The 27,404-nt window shown below is 50.7% G+C and overlaps 1 protein-coding gene across 1 annotated transcript; it reads left to right on the plus strand.

Annotated features, from left to right (window-relative positions):
• Positions 1–5,882: 5,882 nt before the first annotated feature.
• Positions 5,883–21,862, plus strand: LOC138690601 (uncharacterized; the record flags this gene model as incomplete). Its single annotated transcript, XM_069810655.1, is given in 8 exon segments — positions 5,883–6,095; positions 6,643–6,737; positions 7,370–7,430; positions 7,432–7,922; positions 7,924–8,269; positions 20,634–20,745; positions 21,144–21,288; positions 21,715–21,862. Coding segments are annotated over 8 exon segments (1,611 nt in total), but the record flags the coding sequence as incomplete, so codon positions are not given.
• Positions 21,863–27,404: the final 5,542 nt, after the last annotated feature.

Here is a 27,404-nt window from a genome sequence, read left to right on the forward strand (position 1 = left end):
CCCTCCCCACCCCCTGCAAAAAAAACCCAAACCCAACCCAGGAAAAGAAGGACTTCAAGGGCAAGCTAGGCAGCAAAGTTGTGCGAGATTGGTCAAACTGCTCAAAGTTTGCAGAGAGATTGGAGCTTGCAATTCAGATGTGCGTCGCTCAGCATGGGGAGGGTGGTACGCACCTTTCACTGGAGTCAGAGGGAAAAACAGGGAGAAGGGAGCTGCAGCGTAAACAGTAAAGAAGGACACAACATTCTTAGGAAAACTCTCCTTTTTCTTTCCTTTTCCTTGCTCCTTCGCTTCCAGAACTCCGTGGTCGCAGTTTGTGCTGCCTCACCTCCAGCACAGCGTGCAGAATGAAACGACTGTCACAGAATTCGTCGTCCTGGGGTTCTGCAGCACCCCAGCCCTGCAGCGCTGCCTCTTTGGCCTTTTCTCTGCCCTCTGCTCTGCCACTCTGATGGGAAACGCACTTGTCTTTCTGCTTATCTGCCTGGACTACTGCCTCCACAGCCCCGTGTACTTCTTCCTCTGCCACCTCTCCATCGGGGACATCTGCTACGCCTCCAGCAATGTCCCCCGTATGCTAAGGAGCCTCCTTGGACAAGGCAGAACCCTCTCCGTTGCTGGGTGTGGGGCACAGATCCATCTTTATTTAATCTTTGCACTTACAGCGTGCGTGCTGCTGGCCGTGATGTCTTATGTTTGCTACGTGGCAATCTGCCGCCCCCCGCGCTATGCCCTCATCATGATCTGGAGGCTGCGCCTCAGCCTTGCCACGGTTTTGTGGGCTTTGGCGTTCGTATTTGGTACACTGCAAGCCTCTCTGGCTTTACACCTGCCTTTCTGCGGCCCCTGCGAGGTTGTCCACTTCTCCTGTGAAGTTCTTGCTGTCTTAAAGCTGGCCTGCACTGCCGCTCCTGCCAATAAAGTCCTGATCTTTGCTGTTTGTGTGTGCTTCTTCCTCTTGCCTTTAGCCTTAATCCTGATTTCCTCCCTGGACACCCCGGCCACCGATCTGCGCATCCGCTCTGTGCCAGGATGGCACGAAACCTTGTCCACGTGTGGCTCCCACCCGACCGTGGTGGGTGTCTTTTATGGAAACGCCATCTTCATGTACGCGGGGCCTGGGAGCGGTAACTCCTCTGGGAGGGAGAAAGTTCTTTCCCTTTTCTGCAGTCTCGTCAGCCCCAGTTTGAACCCCGTCATTTACAGTCGGAGGAACAAGCAGGTGAAGGAAGCCTTGCTGAAGCTTCAGAGAAGGAAGAGGGTCTTTCATTCCGTCTAGCTGGTGCTCTAGGCTTTCACCTGTCTCCTGTCTTTCTGCTCTTTCTTCTTGAGCTCTTGGGGTATTTCTCATGGAATGTTAAGTGGTTCAAAGTGTCCTGGTTTCAGCTGGGATAGAGTTAAGTGTCTTCCTAGTATCTGGTACAGTGCTATGTTTTGAGTTCAGTATGCAAAGAACCTTGATAACACTGATGTTTGCAGTTGTTGCTAAGTAGCGTTTAGACTAAAGTCAAGGATTTTTCAGCTTCTCATGCCCAGCCAGTGAGAAAGCTGGAGGGGCACAAGAAGTTGGCACAGGACACAGCCAGGGCACCTGACCCAAACTGGCCAACAGGGTATTCCATACCATGCGACGTCCCATCTAGTATAGGAACTGAGGAGTGTGGGGGGGGAATCGCTGCTCGGGGACTAGCTGGGTGTCGATCGGCAGGTGGTGAGCGATTGCACTGCGCATCATTTGTACATTCCAATCCTTTTATTATTGCTGTTGTCATTTCATTAGTGTTATCATTATTAGTTTCTCCTTTTCTGTTCTATTAAACCATTCTTATCTCAACCCACGAGTTTTACTTCTTTTTCCAGATTTTCTCCCCCATCCCACTGGATGGGGGGGAGTGAGTGAGCGGCTGCGTGGTGCTTAGTTGCTGGCTGGGGTTAAACCACGGCGGAGACAGAGTCACAGCAGCGCAGAATGGATGCTGAAAGGGACCTCTAGAGATCATCCAGCCCACCTCAGCTGCGCGAGCAGGGTCAGCTGCAGCAGGCTGTGAGTCTGGTTCTCGAAGGTGCCGTTGGCTGCGTTGCTCCCAGGTTGTGGAGCTCGCATGGGAAATGGGCAATAAAGAGGGATGAAGTTTCCAGGCACTTTCTGGCCGGTGCAGTGATTTTTTTTTTTTTTTTCCTTCTGATTTTTTCTCTCCCCTTCATGGTCTTGCAGCTGCCCAAGGTGCAGCCAGACAAGGGGAGGAGGGTCCCTGCGTGGCCTGCAGCTCCCTCCCTCGCCATTCTTGGGGTGATTTGGGGTTATTTTGCTGTGTCAGTGAGGCAAAGCTGGGCTCTCCGGGGCTGAGGTCAGTGGGACCCGAGGAAGGCCGTGATGGTCTTGAGGCTTTGAAGGGCTTTGCACCGAGCCCTGTCCCCGCTGGAGGGGACGCTGGTGGTGTTCAAGACGAAGGCCTTGCAGCCCTTGCTGTCGTGTGTGCCCGTGTCCCCCCCGGCCCCCGAGGTCTGTCCTTGTCGCAGGGGCTCTGTGCTGCTTTCTGCGTGGGGCCGTGTCCGTGAGTCCTGCAGGGAGCTGTCTGTCCTGGCTTCCCCACCAAAGGGCTGCTCCCCCTGGGGAAGGGGAGAGGGGAGTCGTCCGCATCCCGCCCCACCGTTGCCTGCCCCGCTGGTGGTGACTCGGCCCTGGGGGTGGCTCGGTTCCCCTCGGGGCTTTCCCGAGCTCGGATCTGGGGCTCAGCGGGGCTTTTGCACCTCTTGGGTGCTGTTTCTTGGTGCCCCCTGCTCTCCCTCCCCCTCCCACACAGGCACGGAGCGGTTCTGGAGAAAGAGCTTTTAATTGAAAAGACAAGAGGAAAGGTCCCATCCAAGTTGGTCTAACCCCTCCCCACCCCCCTCCCCGGCCCCTCCTTCAACAAATACCGCCCCTCCTCTCCCACCCCCCACTCCCCCCATCTCCATCCCTCTCACCCCTGTCTAATCCCCGCCCCCCCCTCACACCCCCACGTTGGCTGCAAGAGCCCTGCGCTTGCTGGGTGGCATTGGCAAGGAGCTCTGCGCCTGCCTCTTCCTCCGCTTGCCTGCCGTGGCAGGTGGGGATGGTGGCAGGTCCATCCCCGCATCCTGCCACGGCTCCTGGGGCTCCATCCCGCCGCCGTTGACTATTTTGAGGCTCAGCATGGCGTCGCTGAGCTCGGGGATGCAGTAGTCAGGGGTGAGCATCTCCTCAGGCAGCGAGAGCGAGCTGAAGTCGCGGTGGGGGGTGGCTGCGCCGGTGCCACCAGCGTCCCCGGGCATGGAGCTCCTGCTGGGAGCATGCTGGTTGACGCCCACTCCATCTGGGGAGCAACCAAAGAGCACTAGGGCCTCTTGCAGAGGCACTTTCTCAGACGCTGCAAGTTCACCTACAGGCTCCCCAAGGGCTTGATTGTGGGGGTCAGCACAGGGGCTGGGGGGGACGTCACTGCCTGGGCGTGCCCCCACAGGGGTGGCCATGCCACAGGTGTTGATCTTGGCCAACGGCCCCTCGATGTTCTCGTAGCCGGGGATGGGTGTTGGCATCGCTGGGGGGGCTGGGGCCATCCCTCTCTCTGCTCCGCTGGTGCCAGCAGGGTCCCCAGACATGGGGCTGCTGCTGGGACCATCCTGGCTGACCCCCACTCCATCCAGGGAGCAACTGAAGAGCCTTAGGGCCTCTTCCAGGAGCATCTCCTCGGACACTGCAAGGTCGCCTGCAGTGTCCCCAACGGCTTGGTTGTGGCTGGCAGCGCAGGGGCTGGGGGGGACATCGCTGCCCAGGGGTGCCCCCACAGGGGTGGCCGTGCTGGGGATGTTGATCTGTGCCAGCTGCCCCTCGATGTGCTGGTAGCCGGGGATGGACAGTGGCAGCTCCAGAGGGGCTGGGGCCACGCCACTCCTCTGATTTTCACAGGGTGCGAGGTATTGTGGTTGGCCCTGGGGGGTCCCTGGGGCTGTCCAGGCCAGGGGGGCCCCGCAGCCCCCGGGACGCCACAGGGCAGCACCCGGCAGAGAAGCGGCGCCTTGGCCGAGCGTGGCGGTGGCCGGCGGAGGCAGGTGGGTGGTTGTCCACTGGATGCGGAAGACGCGGGGGTCGAAGAGGCAGCCACATGGAGCTCTCTGCAGCCCTGTGTGGGTGAGGGGGAGCCGTGCTGGGGCGGGGGGACTCTCCAGGGGCACCCGCCGAGCCGGCCCCGATGGCCGACATCCCCCAGCTCTGGGCCAGGGGCGTGGGGAGCTTGTGGCCGGGGCGATCCCCACGGGGTGAGCTGCTGTGCCGGTGGGACGGGGTTGCAAATCGGGGAGGAGACTCGTATCTAGGAGGTGAAATGGGAGAGGTGGCCCCAAATATTTGGGAAATTCTCTGCAGATGGGCTTTCCTGGGCATGCGTCACCCAGGCGAGGGCAAGGATGCTCACTGGGGCTTGCTGAACCCCCATGAGAAAAGTGCCAGGGGAACGGGTGTGATGGGGATGGGGAAGGTGCCAGAGCAGACTGGGGTGCCATACCTGCTGGTGGTGCCTGGGGGGCCTGGGGTGGCCGGGCTGCAGGGAAGGGCTGCTCCCGCGCGGGCAGGCGGCACAGGTTGGCTGAGCCTAAGAGAGAGAGGAGCGATGGCCGGCGGTCACCTCTGCTCTTGCCCCCCAAGAGCATCCCTGGGCTGCAGGGGTTGGGGTCAGTCCCTACCTTGAGGGTAGAAGTTTTTGGGGAGCACGAATGGCTGGAAAAGCTGGGGTGCCGGGGGGCCCCAGGGCCCAGGCAGTGGGAGCTGCACTGGTGGCCGCGCCATGGTCCCTTCTGGCTGTTGGCTGCCAAGGACTCTTTGGCATCTCCCCGGAAGGAATGCGGGGGCTCCCTGTGTTCCGCCCCACCCCCAAGAGCCTCCCCAGCTCCTCCTGGGGAGGGAAAGGGTTAAGGGAGGCTGGGGTGCCCCCGGGGCCTACAGGCGGCTCTCAGGGTCTGCGGGTGCAAATCCTCTTTGCTTTCAACAGTATTTTTCCGGTGGGGGAAGAAGAACAAGTTGATTCAGCCGAGCCGAGCGGGGACCAAGCTGCAGCCGCAGCCTCCTTGCGCCAGATGGCAAATGCGTTTGCGACTGTTGCCCGTGCTTCTGTTCGCTGCGTTGACCGGAGCGAGGCAGAAATAGGAAAAAGGACCTCGAGGGCGCGAAGGAAGGTCACGCGGTGTCGCTCGGTGGCACGCTTTCCCCCAGCCCTCGCTCCAGTAGTGCTGTCAGGTCTTTTAGTCTCCTGATGGGAAAAGCAGCAGCTCTGGATCCCCCTCGGAGGGGGCGGCGCTTTCCCTGGGTGCGTGACACCCAGGAGGAGACGGTACCCGCCGCCGCGTGCTCCCAGAAAAGGACTGGATTCTGCCCAACGTCCGGTGTCGGGGCGCTGGGGCTGTTTGCGCTCTACGGGACCCCAGGGATGGGGTTAGTACATCCCCTCCTCGTGCTTGGAGGATTCGGCACTAGCAAGGACCCCCTGGTACCAAGGACACAGGCCTCTCGCTCCCGCTGTGTGAACGGTGTGTGGCCTGGGGGAGTCGGGACAACTGCCGTGAACCGGAGGCCAAAGATCTCTCCTGGCCTGTATCCTGTTAATTAAAGAGATGGCGCTCTGTTGGTGAGGCACCTCTGGCTGCAAGATTGCGCAAGGCCATCTGCTGCGTAACTTGTGGCAGGGACCGATGCTGGGGGCGTGAAGGCAAGCGCACTTCTAAAACCATAAAACTCCGTTTCATTTCAGAGCGCAGCTGAGCCACCCCGCTCCTCAACACTCTGCCATCTGCACCGCTGTGGCTGGGACCGGGCAGTGCTGCACATCCCAAAGGCCACCAAGTCACACCCGTGTCCCTGCTGCTTTGCCGGGAGCTTCTGCGATGCGAGCGATGTTCTGGGGGCTGATCTCTTGGACTGCAGCTACTCTGTCCCTGACCGGCAGCTGGTCAGGAGGGTTGCGTCCCAGGTGGAATTCCGCCTCTCTGATGAGAACCTGGCCAAGGATGCTTTCCTCCTGAAACATGTCCAGAAGAACAAGATGGGCTTCGTCAGCATCAAACTGCTGACGCCCTTGAAGAAGGTAGGCAGCCCGTTGCGTTGGCCAGCCGGGGTGGGAAGTGGCCTCCACGTGGAGGATGCCTGGGTGTCTGGGTGTGCTCTGGCTGTCTGCGGTGAGGTGCTCGGGGAGGTCCAGGCTCTGCTCAGGCTGCCTGTGTCCCGGCAAAGCGCTGGTGGTGCAGAGCTGGGCCCTGCTGTCTGCCTTCAACGTGCTGCAGCAGTTCTCCACCCAGGGAGGGTGGCTGGGGAAGCGGTGAGGGGTCCTCAAACCCCAAGCCCAGGGCTGGGTTCACCTCTTCTGCCCATGGTTCCCCCAGGCTGCTCTGGGAGAGATCATGCCTTAACTAAAAAACTGCAGGGAAGCACTGGTGGTGTGATGTACAGGGAAGCTGTGTCTTCTTGCCATGGTCCGGGAGCACAGGCGGCCTTCTCCCACAAATCCTGAAAGGGGGATATTGCCTTGCCATGACCTCAGGTTGATGGGGGTGCAGCCTGCCTCGATGATGGGTTTAGGGTGGTCCCTGCCTGGGGAGACTCACAGTGACACAGTGGCCCCCTCTGTCCCTCAGGTGAAATACCTGACGCATGACTGGTGGCTGACGCTTTACACCCTGCGGTTCTCAGAGCTGCTGGAGGTGAACGAGGAGGGCACCAAAGTGAGGCGGTGGGTGATAGCATATGTCCATACATTCTGTATGGTATGTCTAAATATTTGTTGGTTTTAATATTTTGTACCAGCCGTGGAAACTGGTTTGCTGCTAGGTGACTGTAAAAGTGAGATTTGGTAAATAATTATTAGAAATCTTATACTAACACTATGATTGAAAAAAGAGACAGAAGTGTAGCCAAGTAATTAACTAGTAGAGGTAGTTACTCCTAAGTTTTACAGTTCTTTGCTCTTATGACTGGATGTTCCTGTACATTAGATAAGATTAATATTGAAACTGACCATATATGACTGAAACCATGTTAAGCTCCAAGATCAAAGAACAAGGATGACGAACAAGACTTGAAGGTCAGCCAACAGAATTTGAAACGGATCGGTGGTCGCAAAAGCAGCCCTTTGACTCAAATGAAGAACCGTTGCATGTGATCAGATGTAGGCAGTACTATGATACTCAGTTACAATAATTTTTATGTATATGTATACTAATCTGATTAATATGTAATTGGTTACTCCATATAACCTGTTTGTGCTGAAGCTGTGGCACGCGTGCTAGGTGGAACTATCCCCCGTGCATCCAGCGCTGCAATAAAGAATGCCTACTTTCTAAAACTCCAAAATGAGTCTTAGAGAGTTTCTTCGACTGGCTTTTCGGTATCATGGGTCCCCATCCCCGAGTCCCTGCTGAGTGTCCCCCCCCAGCAGACTGCTGCTGGCCTGGGAGCTGCTGCCCCTGGAGCAGGACATGCTGCTGCTGCTCCAGAAGAATTTCCTCAAGACCATCACGAGGATGTTCAGCCCCTTCGGCACCATCGCCTCCATCCGCATCCTGTGGCCGGGCCGCAAGCTGCCCTCGGATGTGCAGAAATACACGTCAGACTTCCCCGAGCTGCTGAGCAAGCACTGCGCACTGGTGGAGTACAAGAGCCTGGGGAGCGCTTCAGCCTTGAGGAGCCTTGAGGACCTCGGCCACCAGAGCTGTCCGCGTGGTGAGAGCATCAGGGTGGTCCGGCTCTGCGGGAAGGGCTCCAAGAAGACAGCCAGGGCCAAGAGGGAGGTGGCGGAGGAGCTGATGGACCAGCCGGGTTGGAAAGTGCAGGCGGTGGCCGCGACCTTCCCCAACGGCCTCGGGGACTCCCTGCTCTGCAGCTCCCCGGAGTTGAACGGTGCCCAGGCGCTGCCACCCCAAGGACCCCTCGGCACCCTCCTGGCCTGGCAGCAACTTCAAGCCCAGCAATTTCAGCAATGCCTTCACTGGATTGCTCCTCGCCAGCAAAGTCTTCCCTCCGCTCGGGACAGGCTTGGGCACAGGCAGCTGCTACGGCCTCTGCTCCAGCACTGAGAGCACTCGTGGCTGCGGCTGGGGGAGTGGGGTGGGTGCCTGGGCACCCTGGCCCAGCAGCCCCTCTCCAGATGCCAAACCTCTTGCCGGCAATCCTCCGGCAGCGACGTGGGTGCCTGAGCCCCTCGGCCTGCGGGATGCGGTGCTTTGCCTGCCCCACTGTTGTCCCAGAAGTGGGGTCATTCACCCGGTGTGCAAAATGCCAATATAAACACAGAGCAGAGGTATTTTATTCCAGTTCTTGTTTACGCAAAGATGGGGGCTAGGTGGTAATCCGCAAAGCTAGCACCCCTCATGCCTAAACGGGCAAGCAATTTATACAGTTCAGTTATACATATTCAATTTCCAAAGTTCTTCCAAAAACTATTACTGGGAGTCGCTTATCTCGCACAGTTTCCATTGGGCTAAAGTTTCCCTGCTTGGAATTAAAGGTACAGTGTTCTTTTCTTTTACAGCACATGCTCAAGGAGAGTTGGGGGGGTAAGTCTTTTTGGTGTGGAATTGAGTTGGTGGTCGTGATCTCCCCCTGCCACCTTTCTTTACCTTTCCTCCAGTTTTCGAAGATTTTTCTGACTTCATGCCTATTAGCAATTATTCAACTTTTTGGCGCCTCCTGGGGTAGGATGTTCCCTTCTTCTCAGTCTTTTAGTTCTTCTTCAGGGGCACAGTTGTTAGCAAGGCATGCATTGGTTATACAAAGGGGATCTTGTTTCACAAGACCTTTGTGGCCTTTTTCGTGTGGCTTAAGTACATAATTTCTTAAGTACATCATTTCCCCCTGTGGTGGGTTGACCCTGGCTGGACGCCAGGTGCCCACCAAAGCCGTTCTATCACTCCCCCTCCTCAGCTGGACAGGGGAGAGAAAATGTAACAAAGAGCTTGTGGGTCGAGATAAGGACAGGAGAGATCACTCACCAATTACCATCACTGGCAAAAGAGACTCCGCTTGGGGAAAATTAACTCAATTTATTACAAATCAACCAGAGTAGGGTAATGAGAAATAAACCCAAATCTCAGAACACCTTCCCTCCACCCCTCCCTTCTTCCTGGGCACAACTTCACTCCCGGATTCCCTACCAACCCCCCCCAGTGGCACAGGGGGACGGGCAATGGGGTTTACGGTCAGTTCATCACACGTTATTTTCTGCCGCTTCATCCTCCTCGGGGGAAGGACTCATCACATTCTTCCCCTGCTCCAGCGTGGGGTCCCTCCCACGGGAGACAGTCCTCCATGAACTTCTCCAACATGGGTCCCTCCCACGGGCCGCAGTTCTCCACGAACTGCTCCAGCATGGGTCCTTTCCACGGTGTGTAGTCCTTCAGGAGCACACTGCTCCAGCGTGGGTCCCCCGTGGGGTCACAAGTCCTGCCAGAAAAACTGCTCCAACGTGGGCTCCTCTCTCCACAGATCCGCAGGTCCTGCCAGGAGCCTGCTCCAGTGCGGGCTTCCCACAGGGTCACAGCCTCCTTCAGGCACCCACCTGCTCCGGCATGGGGTCCTCCACGGGCTGCAGGTGGAGATCTGCTCCACCGTGGACCTCCATGGACTGCAGCGGGACAGCCTGCCTCACCGTGGTCTTCACCACGGGCTGCAGGGGAATCTCTGCTCCGGCGCCTGGAGCATCTCCTCCCCCTCCTTCTTCACTGACCTGGGGGTCTGCAGGGTTGTTTCTCTTACATGGTCTCACTCCTCTCTCGGGCTGCCATTTCTGTCTGTCCCAGCAACTTTTTTTCCTTCTTAAATATGTTATCACAGAGGTGCTGCCTTGGCCGGCGTCAGGTCCGTCTTAGAGCCGGCTGATACTGCCTCTGTCGGACACAGGGGAAGCTTCCAGCAGCTTCTCACAGAAGCCACCCCTGTAACCCCTCCCTGCTACCAAAACCTTGCCACACAAAGCCAATACACCCCCCTTTGAGACTATGAGATCTCTTCATATGAGTCTCATAAGTCTCACTACTTCATTTTATCGTTACATATGCTCTAGCCATGGCTTGTAAAACCAGTCTCTTGATAGAACTTAAAACAACACAAAGTATGATTGTAATAATGACAACAGTGGTCGAAGTTTAAATTAGATTTGCCAGCCATCCAGTAAGGGAGGATCCTGTTCCATGTAATATTTTATTTAACCACCCTATTTCCATTGTTGTTCTTCTTCTTTCTTAGAAAGGTAATATTCCCCAATTTAAAGGATTGTCTGCCAGCTCAGATGGAGGGAGACAAGCGGTTACACTAACATTCTGGATTTGCCCAAAGGACTGGATAAGCTGTAAAACCAAATTCTCTTGACCTACTGCTAGTACCAAATGGGATATTATAATATTCAGGTTCTTCATTCTCTCAAAGTTCAATGGTCTCAGATATTAGCTGAAATTTGAGTTTCCCAGTCTGTGGCTGTCCACTTTCCCTGATCTGGTTCTGGTGCTCTTTTCACTCGCGTGTAATGAATCCAGGAGTCCATTCCTTCTACTCTGGCTGCAGTACAGGTTTTCAATAACATGGTGTGAGGTCCTTTCCACCTTTATCCAACAGGAGAGAGGCCTTCTGATTTAGATACCTGTGTAGTGAAGATAAAGTATGCGAAAGAGAAATCAAATACTCTTTAACATCAGCCTGCCCTTTTATATGCATTTGGTCTCCTGTGATGTTAGAAAGACTCATGGGATATGCTTTCCCATAAACAACCTTAAAAGGACTTACTTTCCCTTTGACCCTAGGAGTTACTCGAATTCGTAAAAGAGCTATAGGTAAAGTTTCTACCCATTTAAGGTGTGTTTTCTTGACACAGTTTAGCAAGTTGCCTTTTAAGAGTTTGATTCATTCTTTCTAGCTTCCCACTTGATTGTGGCCTCCGAGGGGTGTGTAATTCCCACTTAATCTGTAAAAATTTAGAAATCTCTTGCATGACTTCTGCAAGAAAATGAGGCCCATTATTAGAGGAGATTCCTTCTGGAATACCAAATCGGGGTATTATTTCCTTCAATAAGATTCTAATTACCTCTCTAGCTCTTTGTTGGCATGGCAAGGGAAAGCCTCTGGCCAGCCAGAAAAGGTATCTACCAATGTCAATAAATATTTATATTCGTTATACCTGGGTAGCTCTGAAAAATCTATTTGCCAGTATTCCCCAGGAATTATTCCTTGTTTCACAATTCCTCCTATAACTTTTTTCCCAATTTTTGGATTATTAGCACAGCAGATGGTACACTTTTTTTACTACCATGTCTGCTACCCTTTGTATCTTTGGTCCAAAAAAAATTTCTTTTTGCAGTTATTGTCAATGCGTCTTCTCCTGGATGCATCTCCTGATGTAATCTCTTGAGCGAAGTTTCCATCATTCTTTCAGGAATCAATAATGGCGTTAGCGGTGTTATCCACCAACCTTGTCCATTTTTGGAGCAGTCTATCTGTTCTGCTAATTCATCTTCCTTCTCAGTATATTTTGGTGGTGGTAATTCTAAACGAGGCCCTGGAATTAAAGCTTCTTCAAATTTCGGCTCCTTTAGAACTGCCTTTTTAGCAAGACAATCAGCCTTCCAATTTCCTTTTATAATTTCACTATTTCCTTTTGGGCTTTGCAATGCATTATTGCAACCTTTGGTAAGAGAACCGCTTGCAGCAGTCTCATAACTTCAGTCCCATATTTTACTGGAGTTCCCTGTGAGTTTAACAGTCCTCTTTCCTTCCAAATTGCCCCCAAATTGCATGCACCACCCCAAATGCATATTCAGAATCTGTGTATATATATATATATATATATATATATATTTACTCTTTTTCCATGACTTAGTTCTAGAGCTCGCATCAATGCTATTAATTCAGCCCTTTGAGCGGATGTGTTGCTAGGCAGTGCCTTAGTCTCTAGCGGTTGGGCATTTGTTACCACTGCATATCCAGCTCTTCGTTTTCCTTCCAGCATAGAGCTGCTGCCATCAGTGAAGAGCTCTACTTCTGCATCAGGCAGGGGTTCATCCTGTAGGTGTGGTCTGCTGGAATACACTTGTTCAGTCCATCTGTGAGCATGGTCGGCACGTGACTGCTGGATTATGACAATATGCCACGTGTACAAAGCCCATGAACCAATAGACAAGGTGGCTACGGCTCGCGCAGCGCGCCTGGCCAGCGAGCGCATGCGTCATAGGCTCCCTATGTTGCAACTGAGGCGTGTTTTGGCACCTGCTGGCCACGTGTGCCAAAACCCATTCCTCTGCAAATGTGTAACTACCGGGATTTTTCTGGAGAGCATGGGGCTGGTGTACGGCGAGGCCACCATTGCCTCCGTGGGGACGCCCATGTAAAGCCGGCACCTACCGATTGCTGGGCTGAGCTCGTGGTGCAAGACAGCACAAGAATGTATGGATGGTCCATCTTCCTCACAGTCCTCGGGTCGGTACGTTAATTTGCTTTACAAGATACCCTTAGCATAATGCATGTCTGTAGTTAATAAATGCTTGCTTTTCCCCTTCTAGTCAGTGTGTGTGTTCACCTTCTCGGGAATCTGTGAAATCACCCTAAAACAGCAACCCTGTTTTATGGAATGAAATTTTTTTAATGAAAACTATCAGGAAATTTGTAACTTTGTTCCCCAGCTTTATGGGAACCAGGGGATCGGCTGGGGAAATCTCAATATTCTCCCCAATCCCCTTTACTCAGTATCAGATGTCCCTAGCATAATTAGGTTAGTATTTGATTCTGGCCCCCTTTTCCTTGAGGATTCAGCAAATAATTTTTCTTTCTGTGGGCATTGTGTCCGCATTTTCTCGATAGGACCCCACTGATTGCTTCCAGTTGAATAGATCTGAGGTCGTGAACGGGACATGTACAAATACTGGCTGTCCCTCCAGCCCTATTGCCCGTCTCAAGGGAGCTTGTATAATGGGATGCTGTTCCCTCATTCTCCCTGAGATTGGGCTAAAATTCTCACTCCCTGCTCTTGACCTGGAAGTGGGCTGGTCTTCCTTACAACAAATTTAATTTTCCGAGCAGTTTTCTATTCTTCTCCCTTTCAGAATTTAATTCATCTTTCAAAAATGTCTTTTCAGCCTCCAGTTGTCCATTATGAACACTGAAGGCTGCACTTATTTTCCATCCTGCCTCTAAAGCAGTTTTGGTCACTTCAGTTTCTAGTGCACTGAATTTTGTAGCTTCAATGAGATCGGCTGCACCCATTATCTTTGCCGTATCAGATTTCAGTGCCTCCTCCTGTGCACAAGTTAGACATGCTCCAAAAATAGTGCACAGGATACCTTTCCCTTTCCCTTTTGGGTTTTTGTTGTTGTTGTTGTTGTTGTTGGGTTTTGTTCCTTCGGGCAACTGAATAGTGGCTGGATAGAGACTCAGGGCATACTATTTGTTAAGGGATTTCAAGGCTCAATTCAGGTTTTGGTTCTTTGAATGGTGCAGCCACCGCCCTGTTTAGTTTAGGGCTTATCAGACAACCCAGGGCTAAGCTGTCTACACAGCTCCCCGTGAGTGAGTCATCTCTGCAGAGAGACAGGGCCTCAAGGCAACCCAAGGCTGGGTCGCTTTTGTAACCCCCCATGAGTCGCCTGTGTGCACTAGACATGGTGAAACTTGTTTGGGAGCTATGAGCCGGACAATCCATACAATCCACCCCGTGACCTGCGTCACAATTCAACCACATGTATGTCCTCCTTGACCGATGTATTGGTATAAGTTGTGTCTGTCTGCTTTGGTAGAGTTATGTATTCCTCAGTTTCTGGGTGAACCCTTACCTGAGAGTTTCTGGGTGAACCCTTACCTGAGAGATAGATCTTACAATCATTCTTTTAACACAACTAATGGCAATGCATACTACAATAATAGAAAGGATAATCACTACTATCCTGCGATTTCCTTTTCTCATCCCTTCCTTCTACATTTACCAGATTCCCCTCTGGGACCAACATCTGCACATCTTCAGCCTCCCCACCGTCCTTAACACACTGCCTTTTACATTCTTTTCCAATACAACAGTTCTTTTTCTTTCCCTTTCCATTAATACTTTCTGCTAATACGTTCCATAAGCATCATCCACCAACAATCTACGTTTTTACAGTTTTCATGATCACATCTTAAAAAACAAATCAACATATGCAACTTCACCCCATTTATCATCTTTCTACAAAACAACGTCAATTGTAAAACAGTGTTATAATTCAGCAATCCATTCTCTGGCCATTTTCTCCATCCTCCAATTCATACATCAGCCACCATTGTGCACAATAAGCTTTTAATTTATCTTTCTTTAGGGGATCCTCTCCAAACTTGTTCCAATTTTTCAGGATGCATCCTAAGGGAGAACAAAGGGGAGTCTCCTGGGAAGTCGCATTGCCCATATCGGTACCGATTCTAAACCAGCGTTCTGTACAGCAAATGAGGGATGTCTCCCTTCATTACAGAAACAATGTGTAGAATCGAACCCAGTGTTTCATACACCAAAACGAGGGACGTCTCCCTTTGTTACAAATCAATGTGTAGGAAGGAAATTATGCTCCTGCTGCATAACTTTCCTGATGCATCTTACACAGAGCCCAAAGAGGACAAAATGTCCCCAAATACTTGCTACTCCCCCTGAGACTTTTCCTTCTTCCCTTATTTATCTATCAGAAAATATCTCTTTTCCAATAGCGTTGCACCATTGTGCGCTTACCGCCTGACTGCAGGAGAGGAGCCGATGGAGTCCCCGATCAACGGGTCGGTGCGCGCTGGAGTCCACTCAGTTCTCCTCTCCCCATCAGGTGCGGCAAGACTGTTAGCGAAAAAGCCGGTCAAAGAAACTCTCTAAGACTCAATTTTGGAGTTTTAGAAAGCAGGCATTCTTTATTGCAGCGCTGGGTGCATGGGGGATCGCTCCACCTAGCTTGCACACCATTACCTACAGCAAGCAAAATTTATATTGTTCCAGTCATATACAAATTCCTATTATCATTTACATAGTGCCCGCCCTTTGGTCATGCGCGGGGCAGGTCATCTCTTCTTCCTAGTTAGCTGGCCTTGGCAAGTTTTAATTACAAAAATTCAGCAGAACTCAAAGCTTATCATCAAGGCCCAAGACTTCTTCTCTGTTGACGCATATCAGGCCCGAGGCCTCCTGTCTGTTGGCGACTTTAGCACATACCATTGACAAAGCTCGAGGTTTTCTTATCTAATTAGTACATACCAAAATTTCAAAGTTATTCAAGCAAGCAAATGTCCGTCACTGCAGCAATACAGTGAAGTTTTCCAGCGATACAGTGAAGTTTTCCTTCTCATGCCTTTATTCAAGGCATCAACTCCCCCCCTTTTATTGAGACTTTGGACCTACAGATCCAAAGCCTCAATACCCAATCTTAATTTTCATGTACACTTGATTATAACAGCTACAGCACTGAATCATTATGCAGGCTAAGATGCACACACAGATTACAATTATTGCAATAATGAATAGATTTTTCAACCAAATCCAATTAGGTAGCCATGAGGTAAGTTTGTGCCATAAGTCCTCAAATCCCCAGGATGTATTGTCCTTCGTAACCTGATGTAAGATCTTTGTTTGTTTCCAAATCTCTGCTAGATGAGTAGAAGTTCTGCCACTTTGATCTATGTATGTACAGCAGCTCGTATTAACAATTGTACAAACACCTCCCTGTGAAGCCAGTAGTTAAGTCAAGAGCCATTTGATTCTGCATTACTACATGAGACAAACTAGATATTTCGATTTGTAATGCCTGTATGGCACCGGCGGTTCTGTTTTCAATGTCCTCTATAACAGGTGATGTATTTACTATTGCCTTTTCCAATTCACTAACTCCAATTCAAGGGATAAACCATCTGGCAAAACTATGGTATCCTGAGGAATGATCTATAATGGGATTATGAACCCTCCTGGTTTGTTTGAGAAACCCATCCGCTCTGTTCATACAATCTGTCAATTATTGTTACATTGGGGACTACGGCTCCTAGTGGGCATGCTCCTTGCCAATTGGGAGGCAGTACTTTTCGAGCACATGTTCCGCATAACCAATACCAACCGCTTCCTTCTGGGACTTGGAGGCCAAAGTGATTTGATGTGTCCATATGACTTAGTGCGGGCCTCCAACATGATCTGGTCCTGTTACATCCTGGGAAACATCCTACAAAAGTTTTGTCATTTCGTCTAGCAGTGTAATCATCACACCCATCTTCTCCAGACTTAAGGGTGTAGGAGCTTAGAGAGTCATTATCTGGCCCATATAAGCATACAGTGGAATTTAGGTTATCTTTTGTGATGGTAACTTGTAACCTTCCTTCTTGTCTTGTTCCGGAGAGGCTTGGCCACCATGCATTGTCTGATGTCCTTTACCATATTGTGGATTGTTAAATAATGATACATTTATTGGCAGTGGCACTCCTATCAAGGGTAGGACTTAGCTTTGTCCAGAGCCTGGCATTTGGGTAGAAATCCAACAATCACTTTTGTGGAGTATTTGAGCTATATTCTGTGTTAAAATTAAATGGAGGTTCTGATCCCAAGATGGTATCTGGCACAATTGCTACCGTAATTGTTACAAACAAATCATAAAAATCAGTCATAACTTTTTCAATTTCCATTTAAGGGGAGACTCTTGTTCAACTGTCCATGAGGTTGGAGCCCTTTTCATCTTGGAATAATGAATCCACGGGCCTTTCCCTTGGACCTTGAGAGCTGTATAAGTAGTCAGGAGCCCCTGGAATGGCCCCTTCCACTTCTCAGTTAGCGGCTCCAAATTCCACGACTTGATGTAGACCAAGTTTCCAGGTTGAAATGGATGGGCTGGTGTATCCAGTTCCAAGGGCCTGCTTGTCGTCACGTACTTGTGCAATTCCTGTACAGTCTTTCCCAAGGACATTAAGTAATTATTCAAGTCCATTTCCCCTTTAATGTGAATTGTTCCTGGTCTATGTGGGGCCTGGTAAGGCCTTCCATAAAGTAAGTTGCAAGGGCTCAAGCTGTTTCTACCACGAGGTTGTATTCTAATTCTTAACGGCGCTCAAGGTAGCGCTTGTATCCAAGTCATTGATGCTTCCTGACATATTTTCCCGATCTGCAATGTAAGTGTATAGTCCATTCTTTCTACTTTTCCACTTCATTGTGGCCTATAAGGGGTATGGAGACCTCATGTTATGGCTAAGTTTTTACTCAACTGTTTTATAACTTCAGCAACAAAATGTGGTCCTCTGCCTGAGGACATTCCTAAAGGGATACTGAACCTCGGGATAATTTCTTTCAACAAGATTTTAGTTACTTCTCTAGCTTAATTGGTGTGACAGGGAAAAGCTTCTGGCCATCCCGTAAAAGTATCAACTAGAAGAAGAATGTATCTATATCCCCCTTTTCTAGGCAGTTCTGTAAAATCAATTTGCCAGTAGTCTCCTGGGGAATTTCCTCCTTTTGTAACCCCCAATATTAATTTATTACTGGTATTTGGGTTATTTTTACAACAAATTTCACATTTTTCCATGATAAATCGGATAATTTCTGTCATTGCTCGGCTTATAACTATCTTTTGAAGACGTTTTACTAAATTTTCAGTTCCCCGCTGTTCTTTATTTAGCAATGTTCTCATTTAGCAATTTCTCTCACTAATGAGGGTGGGATTATTATTTGCCCTGTGGGTGTGACAGCCCATCCATCTGTTTGTTCTTGTGCCTGTAAGGCCTTTATTGTTAGCATCTTTACTATCATATTTAGGTGGTGTTTCTGGTAAAGTTATTTCTTTTTCTGGTAATAATGCCATGATGCCTGTTTCTGCAGCCTCTTTGGCAGCTTCATGTGCCAATTGATTACCTATTTCTGGTGGGTTTTTTCCTGTTCGGTGGGCTTTGCAATGCATTATTGCTACCGCCATTGGCTTTTGAATGCTCTGTAATAGTTCTTGTATTTGTGCAGCACGCTTGATTTCAGTTCCTTGTGCTGATAGTAGTCCTCTCTCTTTCCGGATGGCTCCATGGGCATGTACAACTCCAAAAGCATACTTAGACTCTGTCCAGATATTAACCTTTCTCCCTTCACTCAGTTCCAATGCTCGAGTTAAGGCTATTAGTTCTGCCTTTCGGGCTGATGTTTTGGGAGATAAGGCTCGTGCCTCTACTATGCCATCTAAGGTCGTCACGGCGTATCCTGACAGTCTCTTCCCATCGCGAACAAAACCACCGCCGTCAGTATATAACTCCCAGTCTGGATTTTCTAACAGAACGTCTTTAAGATCCGGATGGCTAGCATATATTTCCTCTACAGTTTGTAAGCAATCGTGTTCTGGTGAACTCTCCGCTCAATCAGTGGAGAGGAACACTGCAGGATTTGTAACTGAAGTGGTCTTGAGATCGATGTCATCTTGTTCTAGTAGTACCACTTGGTATTTCAGCGTACGGCTGAGGGACAACCAATGCCCCCCTTTTTGTTCCGAAACTGCGACTACCGTATGTGGTACATACACAGTAATTTCCCGAGATTCCGCTGGAGTTAAGATGTCATCTACATATTGTAATACAGTTCCCTGTCCATTTTCTTTTCTCCAAATCTCTAATTCATTCACCAGCTGATTTCCAAAAATAGTTGGGCTATTCTTGAAGCCTTGTGGTAGAACCATCCAAGTATATTGTGTCTTTCGCCCTGGTTCAGGATTTTCCCACTCAAAAGCAAAAAGCTTTGTTCACTGGTGAGGGTAGTTAGTAACGTACACAGCTTTGCAACAACTGGATGTATATCTTGTACTCTCTGATTTATTGCTCTAAGATCCTGGACTAAACGGTAATCTTTTCCGTTAGCTTTCTTTACTGGTGAGATAGGTGTATTATATTTTGGCTCACATTCTGCTAGCAAGTTATATTTTCAGAATTTTTGAACTATTGGTACCAAGCCAGTTCTCGCTTCTGATTTTAAAGGGTATTGTTTAATTCTTACCGGTGACGATCCTAGATTTAGATCAATTCTTACTGGTTCCGCTCTCTTAGACCTTCTTGGAACTTCTCCTGCCCAAACGATGGGGATCACTGCATCTTCTATTTCTCAAGGTATCTTGTCCCTTTTGGGATTTGTATCCTGTAACAACAAGGCTATGGCTTCGACATATTTAGATTCTGGGATTAAAATTTCAACTTCCCCATCCTTGAATCTGATTTCAGCTTCTACCTTTTCAAGTAAAGCTCTACCCAGAAAAGTTTTCAGAGAAGTTGGAAAATATAAAAACTGGTGAGTAACCCATTGTTTTCCAAGTTTAAATTTCAGGGATTTGAAAAATGGCCAGGTCTCACGAGTCCCTGTCGCACCAATGACATTTATGCTTTTGTTACTTAAATTTCCTTCTAGTGTATTTAAGACCGAATACGTAGCCCCGGTGTTGACTAAAAATTCTGTTTCCTCATCTCCCAGCTTTGCTTTAACCAGAGGTTCTGCTGGGAGAGGTTGCTCTGGTCCCCATCAGTCCTCTCCCCCTGCTTACTTCAAAGGCTTCTCTCAGCACAGCCACAAATACACTTGATTCCTCTTTCCTTTAACATCCCTCTTCCTTAACCCTTTCCTCTTCTTGACCACTGTAGCCAAACACACTACCTCATCCATTAACTTCCCTGGTCATTCAGGGAGATGTTTAGAAAAATATGTTTATTGGTGCACATATCCCAGGTTTCCACAATAGTAACATTTTCTTCTAGTGTTCCTTCACATTCTCCTTCTCTTTTTCTAGGTCTTAGTTCAGACCCTGTACCTGATCATCTTTCTTCCTAATCCTTATCTCACTTGTAAACTCCTTGCAAAAGCAACTGCCAATAAATCAGCCTCTTGTTGCTTTGCTCCTCTTCTTTTTTTCTCTTTCTTTTTCTTTTTCTTTTTTTTTTTTTTTTTTTTTGTTTCTGCTATCAGGGGCCATTTGACCCACAAGGACACTAATTGCAAGTGCATCATTAAAATTTTGTTAGCAGAGCTTGTCTGAGTCCCCCAAAATCACTGGGACGCTCATCAGGTCTCTGCCTGCATTCTTGCACTTTTAGTCCAGTTTACCAATTTACCCCTAGTTCTCCACATGCCCTAATGGCTTCTATGAAATTTCAGAGCCCTGTCTGAGAAACGGCTCAGTCTCCTACACCGTTACAGTCCCAGTTTCGATTTTTTTTTTTTTTTCCACCTAGACTGTTGTGCTAGTTCTGCTCAGGGAAATTTAACATTCACCCTTCTCCTTTTCTTACAGGGACATCAGATCCCAGGTAGCAGCCGCAGCCTCCTCCAAGGAAGCTATCCTTGAGATTTTTTTTTTCTTTTTTGGAGGAAGCTCTCCCCTCCAGGATCCACCTGTGACTCCTCCCAGCAACCACGAGAGGCTTTTAACCTCCCTTTTAGGCACCTGAGATCCCGGGTAGCAGCCCCAGACTTCCCTAAGGCACCCACCCAAGATGATTTTTCTCCTTTGGAGGAAGCTCTTTCCTCCAGGGTCCACCTGAGGCTCCCCGGAGGCATCTCCCAGAGTCTTTTGGCCTTTTCTTATAGGGACCTCAGATCCCAGGTAGCAGCCCTGGATTCTCCAAGGCAGGTACACAAGATGATTTTTCTCTTTTGCAGGAAACTGTCTCCTCCAGGATCAACCCAAGACTCCTCCCAGTTATCTCTCAGAGTCTTCCGACCTCTGCTTTCGGTACCGGAGATCGCAGCTACCTGCCTCAGACTCCTCCAAGTAAGTTACTCGAAATATTTTTTCTCCTTTAGATAAATCTCTCAACTCTGCCAGCCACCTGAGACTCCTCACAGGCATCTCCCAGAGTCTTTTGACCTCTGCTTTCAGGACCAGAGATCCCAGGTAGCAGCCCCAGACTCCTCCAAGTAAGTTACTCCAGGTATTTTTTTTCTCCTTTAGATAAATCTCTCAACTCCGGCAGCTGCATGAGCCTCCTCCCAGTCATCTCCCAGAGGCTTTTGTCCTCTGCTTTACTTACATAAGATCTCAGGTATCAGCCCCAGACTCCTCCAAGGAAGCTACCCTTGAGGTTTTTTTCTTTTTTGGAGGAAGCTCTCCCCTCCGGGATCCACCTGTGACTCCCAGGCATCTCCCAGTCTTTTGACCTCTGCTTTCAGTATCGAAGATCACAGATCAGATTCAACAAGGGTGTAAAGAGGGTCCCGCTGGAGGACATTTTGGAATCAGTCCTCCCAAGAGCAGCGGATCTGCAGTCAGGGACTCCCCCTTGGGTCGGGACGCCACCCGAGGTAACTCCTCAAGGTAGAGAGCCCTCAACTTTTAGGTGAGTGATACGCGCATTTTGAGTCATCATTTTAAATCTTAAGAGTTCTTAAGTCGGCTGTGTAGTATTAATTCCCCTTACATCACTGAGCCTGTGGTTTACAAAATGTTACTGGAGTTCTAACTAACTTTTTACGAAAGAATAAAGCTGAGCTTTAACACCTGTTGGATTTGACTGTGTGTGCCTCCATAACATCCCTTCGAGTGTAGGTTAAAGCTCTGCCAATGAGCCCCGCTAGCTCGTGAGCCAAGACCCCCTTCCCCCTTTGAGAAAGGCGAATCCCATCTGACACCAGCAGGCCTGGGGCCGTGCCGGCCACCCCACTATCGAAAAACCCAAAACTCTGGTGGGGACACTAGCCACGACCCACGTGTTAACAGACCGGGTCCGTCTCTTTCTTCCAGTGTCGCTGCCCGCAGCTGGAAGGAGAGAGGGAAAAATAAGCCGTGTTCCAGATTCCCCTCCCAACCATCCCAAGGCCCCCAAGTCTCTTTCAATCGCCCTTGGACCACGCGTTGCAGCTTCGTCGCCACCCAGGCGGAAGAGCAGTAGTGGGCAATAGTCCGTGGGCCGTCCCAGGCTGGGAAGTTTCCCAGTGCTGCCCTGAACCCGGGCCCCAGGGAGGCAGCAGGCTTCCCTAAGAGGAGGCTCTGTCCGGCATCTCGGCCCCTCTGTTCCCCTCAGAAGGGAGTCACCCACACCCCTAAGCCGTCTTGGCTTCCTCGGGGAGGTGGTCGTGATACGGGGGTAGGCCTTTCTGACCGTGGCAACACCTCTGGCGCAGCTGGCCCGAGCTCCACATCCTCCCTGGACTGGCCTTCTGCCTCCGGAGCCTCACGCCTCTTGTTGAGAGGCACCTGGGAAGGCGAGGAGGGGGTTCGCCTGCCGCCCCCAGCCTGGCCTCCTTTTTCTTTTTTCCTTTTTCCTTTTTCCTTTTCCCTTTCCTTTCCCTTTCCTTTCCCTTTCCTTTTTCCTTTTTCCTTTCCATTTGTCTTTCCTTTGCCTTTCCCTTTCCTTTTCCCTTTCCTTTCCCCTTCCTTTTCCCTTTTTTCCCTTTCCTTTTCCCCTTTCCTTTTCCCTTTCCCTTTCCCCTTCCTTTTCCCTTTTTTCCGTTTCCTTTTCCCCTTTCCTTTTTCCTTTCCTTTTCCTTTCCTTTTCCCTTTTCCCTTTCCTTTTTCCTTTCCCTTTTCCTTTTTTCTTTCCTTTTCCCTTTTTCCCTTTCCCTTTCCCTTTTTTCCTTTTCCCTCTTTTCCTTTCCTTTTTTCCTTTTCCCTCTTTTCCTTTCCCTTTTTTCCTTTTCCCTTTTTTCCTTTTCCCTCTTTTCCTTTTCCCTTTTTTCCTTTTCCCTTTTTTCCCTTTTTCCTTTCCCCCGGCGGCGGGAGGATCCAGGGCCCCCCGGCTCGCGGGTGCTTTCTGGCGCCCGTTGCCGCCTCGGGGAGGGCAGAGCACGGGTCCAGCAGCCGGAGGCTCTCAGAGTCCCTGGTGCGCCTTCCCCTTCCTGCTGCCTCCCGCAGCGCTGCCGGCGGGCTGAGCTGAGCTGAGCTGAGCTGAGCTGAGCAGGTCGTCCCCTCGGTCCCACCTCACAGGGCTGGTCCCGCTCCTGCCAGCCCTTCCCAGGGCCAGGCTCTCGCACGCCCTGAGGCTGCGTGGGAGCTCTCTCCGGGTCGCCACGTCCCTGCTGGCGAGCGCAGAGGACGTGGCTTTCTGCTACCGTCGCCCGGCTCCTTCCCCCGGCCGAACTCCCCTCTGGAGCGGGCAGGGGCACGCCGCCCTTCCCCGCCAACTGCCGCCCCCGGCTCTCTTTGCCCGCTCTGGCCGCGGCGCTCCCCAGGCCGCTTCGGAAAGGGCTGGGGGTGGCGCGGCCCCTGGGCCGAGACCTGCCGCTCCGCTCCGCTCCGCTCCGCTCCGCTGCGGGCCGGGCCGGCTCCGGGCAGCTCGCCTCGGCGACCGACTGCCAGTCGCAGTGACAGCCGGGCAGCGGCCCCAGGCTGCTCCAGGGAAGCTCCCGGAGACGAGGGCTCTCCTCTGGAGGAAGCTCTCTCCGCCGGGAGCCACCCGCCGCTCCGTCCGTCCGTCCGTCCGTCCGTCCTCGGGTCCCCCTTGTCCCGGCAGGCTGCGCTGGTGCCCGGGAAGGGCAGCGGGAGAGCCCCAGGGCTGGGCCGGGGCCGGGGCCGGGGCCGGGGCCGGCTCTGTCCTGGCGGCGACCCCCCTGTGGCGGGGGCACGGGAGGACCCCCTTTGGTCCGCCCCGGGACTGACTGACAGCGCTGCCCTCACAGCGGGGGGGGACTGACTGACAGCGGCGTCACGCACAAAGCCCTGGGGAGCTGCCCCGGCCGGGGGGGGGCGGCAGACAAAAGGGGGTCCCTCGCCTCCCCTGCGACACACGGCCATGGGGGCTTCCTCCCCTGAACCGCTCCGCTCTGCCACAGAGTGCCTCGGGGTGTGGGGGTGTGTGTGCAGTGGGGGGGACCAGGGGGGACACGGACACTGTGCATCTAGCGAGGTAGCTCTCTCTCTAGTGCAACTGTAATTGCCAACAAGCCGTAACAGCAACCATCGATCGGGGAGGAGCACCGGGTGTCTATACAGTATTTTCATACAAACTTATCCTCCCCAAGAAAGTCAATCGCTAATAAAGCAAAGCCAGCAGCAGGACAAGCAGCACCGGGGCAGAGGAGATCCCCCCTTTTGGGGAGGGAGCGGGTAAGTAGCACAAAAACGTCCTGCGGGAGGAGGAAAAACGGAGAAGCCTTTCCCAGTTCCGACTTCCCTCACCCACGAGCTCTCCGGCCTGATCACGCTGACTTCAGCAGCTAGGAGCATCAAGGTCCACAGTCACCAGTGCCAGCAATACGGCACCGGTGCCACGAGCCCAGGTGACGCTGGAAGTGATGTCAGATACAGAAAACCCTGTGGTAGGTTAGAGAGTCCTGGTTTAAATTTAGTCACTTAGCCAAGATCAGTCTGATCTGTTCTAGTCTTCCTGTTTAACGGTGCCTCACCTGGAGCACCACTGCTGATCCCTTCTGCTCTTCCTCATGGATGGTGCGTCCCTCTTGGCAGGAAAACGGACCGCTGACCCGATACAGAGCGACTGAGCGGTCAAAGCGAGGAGGGGATACCTCCTCAAAAGACCACCGACGGCCAGCTGAGACCCCCGCACGTGCGGAGAGGGCGTCTGATGTGTCAGGGTTACGCAATGCTACGCACATGCATCGGATAGTTTGAATATGTATTAGGTAGGAGTAGTTTAATAAATTAGATGCAATTGTTACTGTATAAAAGGGACACAACTGATGAATCTGGCCTGCTTGATTTGTGCAAAGTCCATGGAGCACGCTGCGCAGAATAAAACAGTATCTCTCCCGCCTGTGTGAGATTGTTCTCTTGCACACCGTGTACCGAATCCGCTTTTAGGACAACAGATGCAAGCGTGTGGCTTTTTCCAGGGTTTATGGGATGCCAAGGGGAAGAGAGGGAAGAGCTTGCTTGTTTCTGCTTGTTCTTTTTTTAAGTACCTTTCCCTTTCCTTTTAGCAGGCGGGCACTGCTTTAAAGAACAAGATGCTTTCTCAAAGTTAAAAGAATGCCTATCATCTCAGTTAAAATAAAAACCATTTTTGTTTAGATTTCATTAACCCATGTTCTTTATGATTTTCTAAAATCATGTTCTAAAATGATTTTCCAAAATGGATGCGCATCTTGCCCGTAATTCCGTAATGGCATTTTCCGGACTGAGACATCAAAATGTCTTTGTGTGTAGGTTGTAGCCTCAGCCAGCCCAGCTCTTGCAGGGTAAAGGCCCTTTCTTATGCAGCTGCATCTAAGATCAGGGAAGTGGGACATCCTCCTGCTCCTGACAGAACCAGTGCTAAAGAAGATCAGCTCATGGATATCTTCCCTGATTTATGGCTTGTTCTCCATCTGGTCAACTCTCTAGCCCTTCCCTGGTCCTCACCGCTGCCCATCTCATTGTACAGCCCCCCAGCAGAAGGGACCGAACCCTGGTGCACTCAGCCTGTACCACGGTTTGTGGGACAGGACTGAGGAGAATGCCGTAAATGGAACCAGTTTCTCAACCCCATTTCTTCTTGGAGGGAAAGCATTCTTTCACTGCTGATGGGAGTCCGGGAATGAATACAGAGGCAGATAGGGTGGATAATCCGTGCACCATGGTGGGAACAAGCCAAACAGACCCCGTGTTGCATTATCATCTGACTCCTTTAGAACATCGCCTCATTCTGCCAGACACGTTACCCCGTCAGACGGCCGCACGTCACTACTGCTAAAGTAACAACCAGTAACACAGTGTTATGTGCTAGACCAGCATTGTGCGTGTAGGTGCTGACGGTGCCTCAGCTCAGGAGAGGGCTGAAGAATGATGGTTTATTGCAAATGCGCTAGCGTGATGGCAAAAAGCTGCCTGAGCATGCCCTAGGCACATCTGAAATCTTAACTCCCAGCCTCATCCCACTACCTATCAAAGGCATAAATAATTACACAACTTGTAGCAGAGTGGTAAAATCTAATCCAAAACATTTTCACCAATTTTGACCTTTTTAATGCTCTGAAGCATAGGGCAGCAGTCCATCCAAGACTAGAAACCTCTACTTCTTCTTCTTGGAGGAAAGGAGTGTTTTCTGCCAGGGTAAGACTGATTAAAATAACACACAGTGCCAAGCTGATGCTTGCTTTATTAGAGTCTCATACAATGATTTTTAAATGTAAAATTCCCGACTTATGACACTCAAGGATCAACATCGTAAAGCTTGTTGCTCTTTTTCCAAAACCTCTAGGTTGTGAAGAAAAAGACATTCTAACCCAACATCTTCAGTATGTTAATTTGAAAACGTAAACAAAGTAGAATTTCATTTTAAAGCATTTAATAGTAGAGACAAGCAATGTGTAAAGCTGAATTACAAAAGAAACAATACAACCCGACACTCATGCTACAAGTTTACCTTTCCACAACCATTAGTACTTCCAGGTCAGTTCTTTCCAACAAAGAGATGCTGTAGTGGCGAGAAGATTATGCTGGGGAAACAACAACAACAACCCCCCCACGTCGTACCTAAAGTACTTCTCTGAGAATTGTAACAACAAGGTAATTTCTGTCCACCAGAAAGACACAACCCCAGCACAAAATAATACAGAGGAAGACCGAAAAAGTGGAGGAAACATAGAGAACAACCTGTGCCGTAACGGTCTAGTCTCAATACTTAAGGGGACTAGCATACATTATGATTAACAAGGAGCTTTATTCCTTCCAAAACTAATCCACCTATCAAACAGTTACTGCCGAGGTTCAACACGTGCTGTGCAGTGAACAGACCACTCTTGCGGCACACAGCTTTGACAGCTTTAGAGCACTCCTTTAGTCAGCAATGCCCAGCAACTGTTGGCGGGGCTACTTTCATTTCGGTTTAAAATGGTGTCTTTGGGAGTCAAAGTTACAAAGGCCACAGTTGCTAAGTGGGCAAATAAAGGCCACACTTGCCTTAAGGGGACTGCAGGTCCCTCCCAGGAAGGCCCCTCGAGAAGGGGGAGTGTGTAAAAGTCCTTTAGAAACTGGGCTGGAGACGGCACTCCACAGCCGATAAAAGCCACATCCTATGAGGGCTGTGACTGAGGTCAGTAACACCCCCCCAACCCCCCACCCCCCTTCCATTCTCCATTCCCCCCCCCCCCCCCGTGAGGAGTTTTTTCCCCAAAGACAGCCCAGAAGAGGAACATTTCCTGGGAATGCTGCACCTTACCACAAGACAAAAGGACACCCCTGAATGCTCCTTTGCCTTGGCACACTTTTTTGTTTAAACACAGAAAAGAGGGACCCATTCTTCAAGAGAACGTAGAATCGCCTGAACTGCCAGAATCAGGCACAGGCTCGGACAGAGCCAGGACTGCATCTGCTCGTAGCTGCAGTAGTCGTACCTTCTCCAGAACCTGGACAGGCCTCTTCCTTCTGACTCCACGTTTCCTTTGTTTACCATTTGGTCCAGTTGCTGCAGGAGCTGCACCGCACCCTCAGCCTGACCGGTTCCTGTTCTTTGTTCAAGGTTAGATCCCACAGGCGCCCCTGTCAGAAACAGCAGC

This window comes from Haliaeetus albicilla, chromosome 22 (genome assembly GCF_947461875.1).
Source record: "Haliaeetus albicilla chromosome 22, bHalAlb1.1, whole genome shotgun sequence".
Classification (NCBI taxonomy): Eukaryota; Metazoa; Chordata; class Aves; order Accipitriformes; family Accipitridae; genus Haliaeetus; species Haliaeetus albicilla.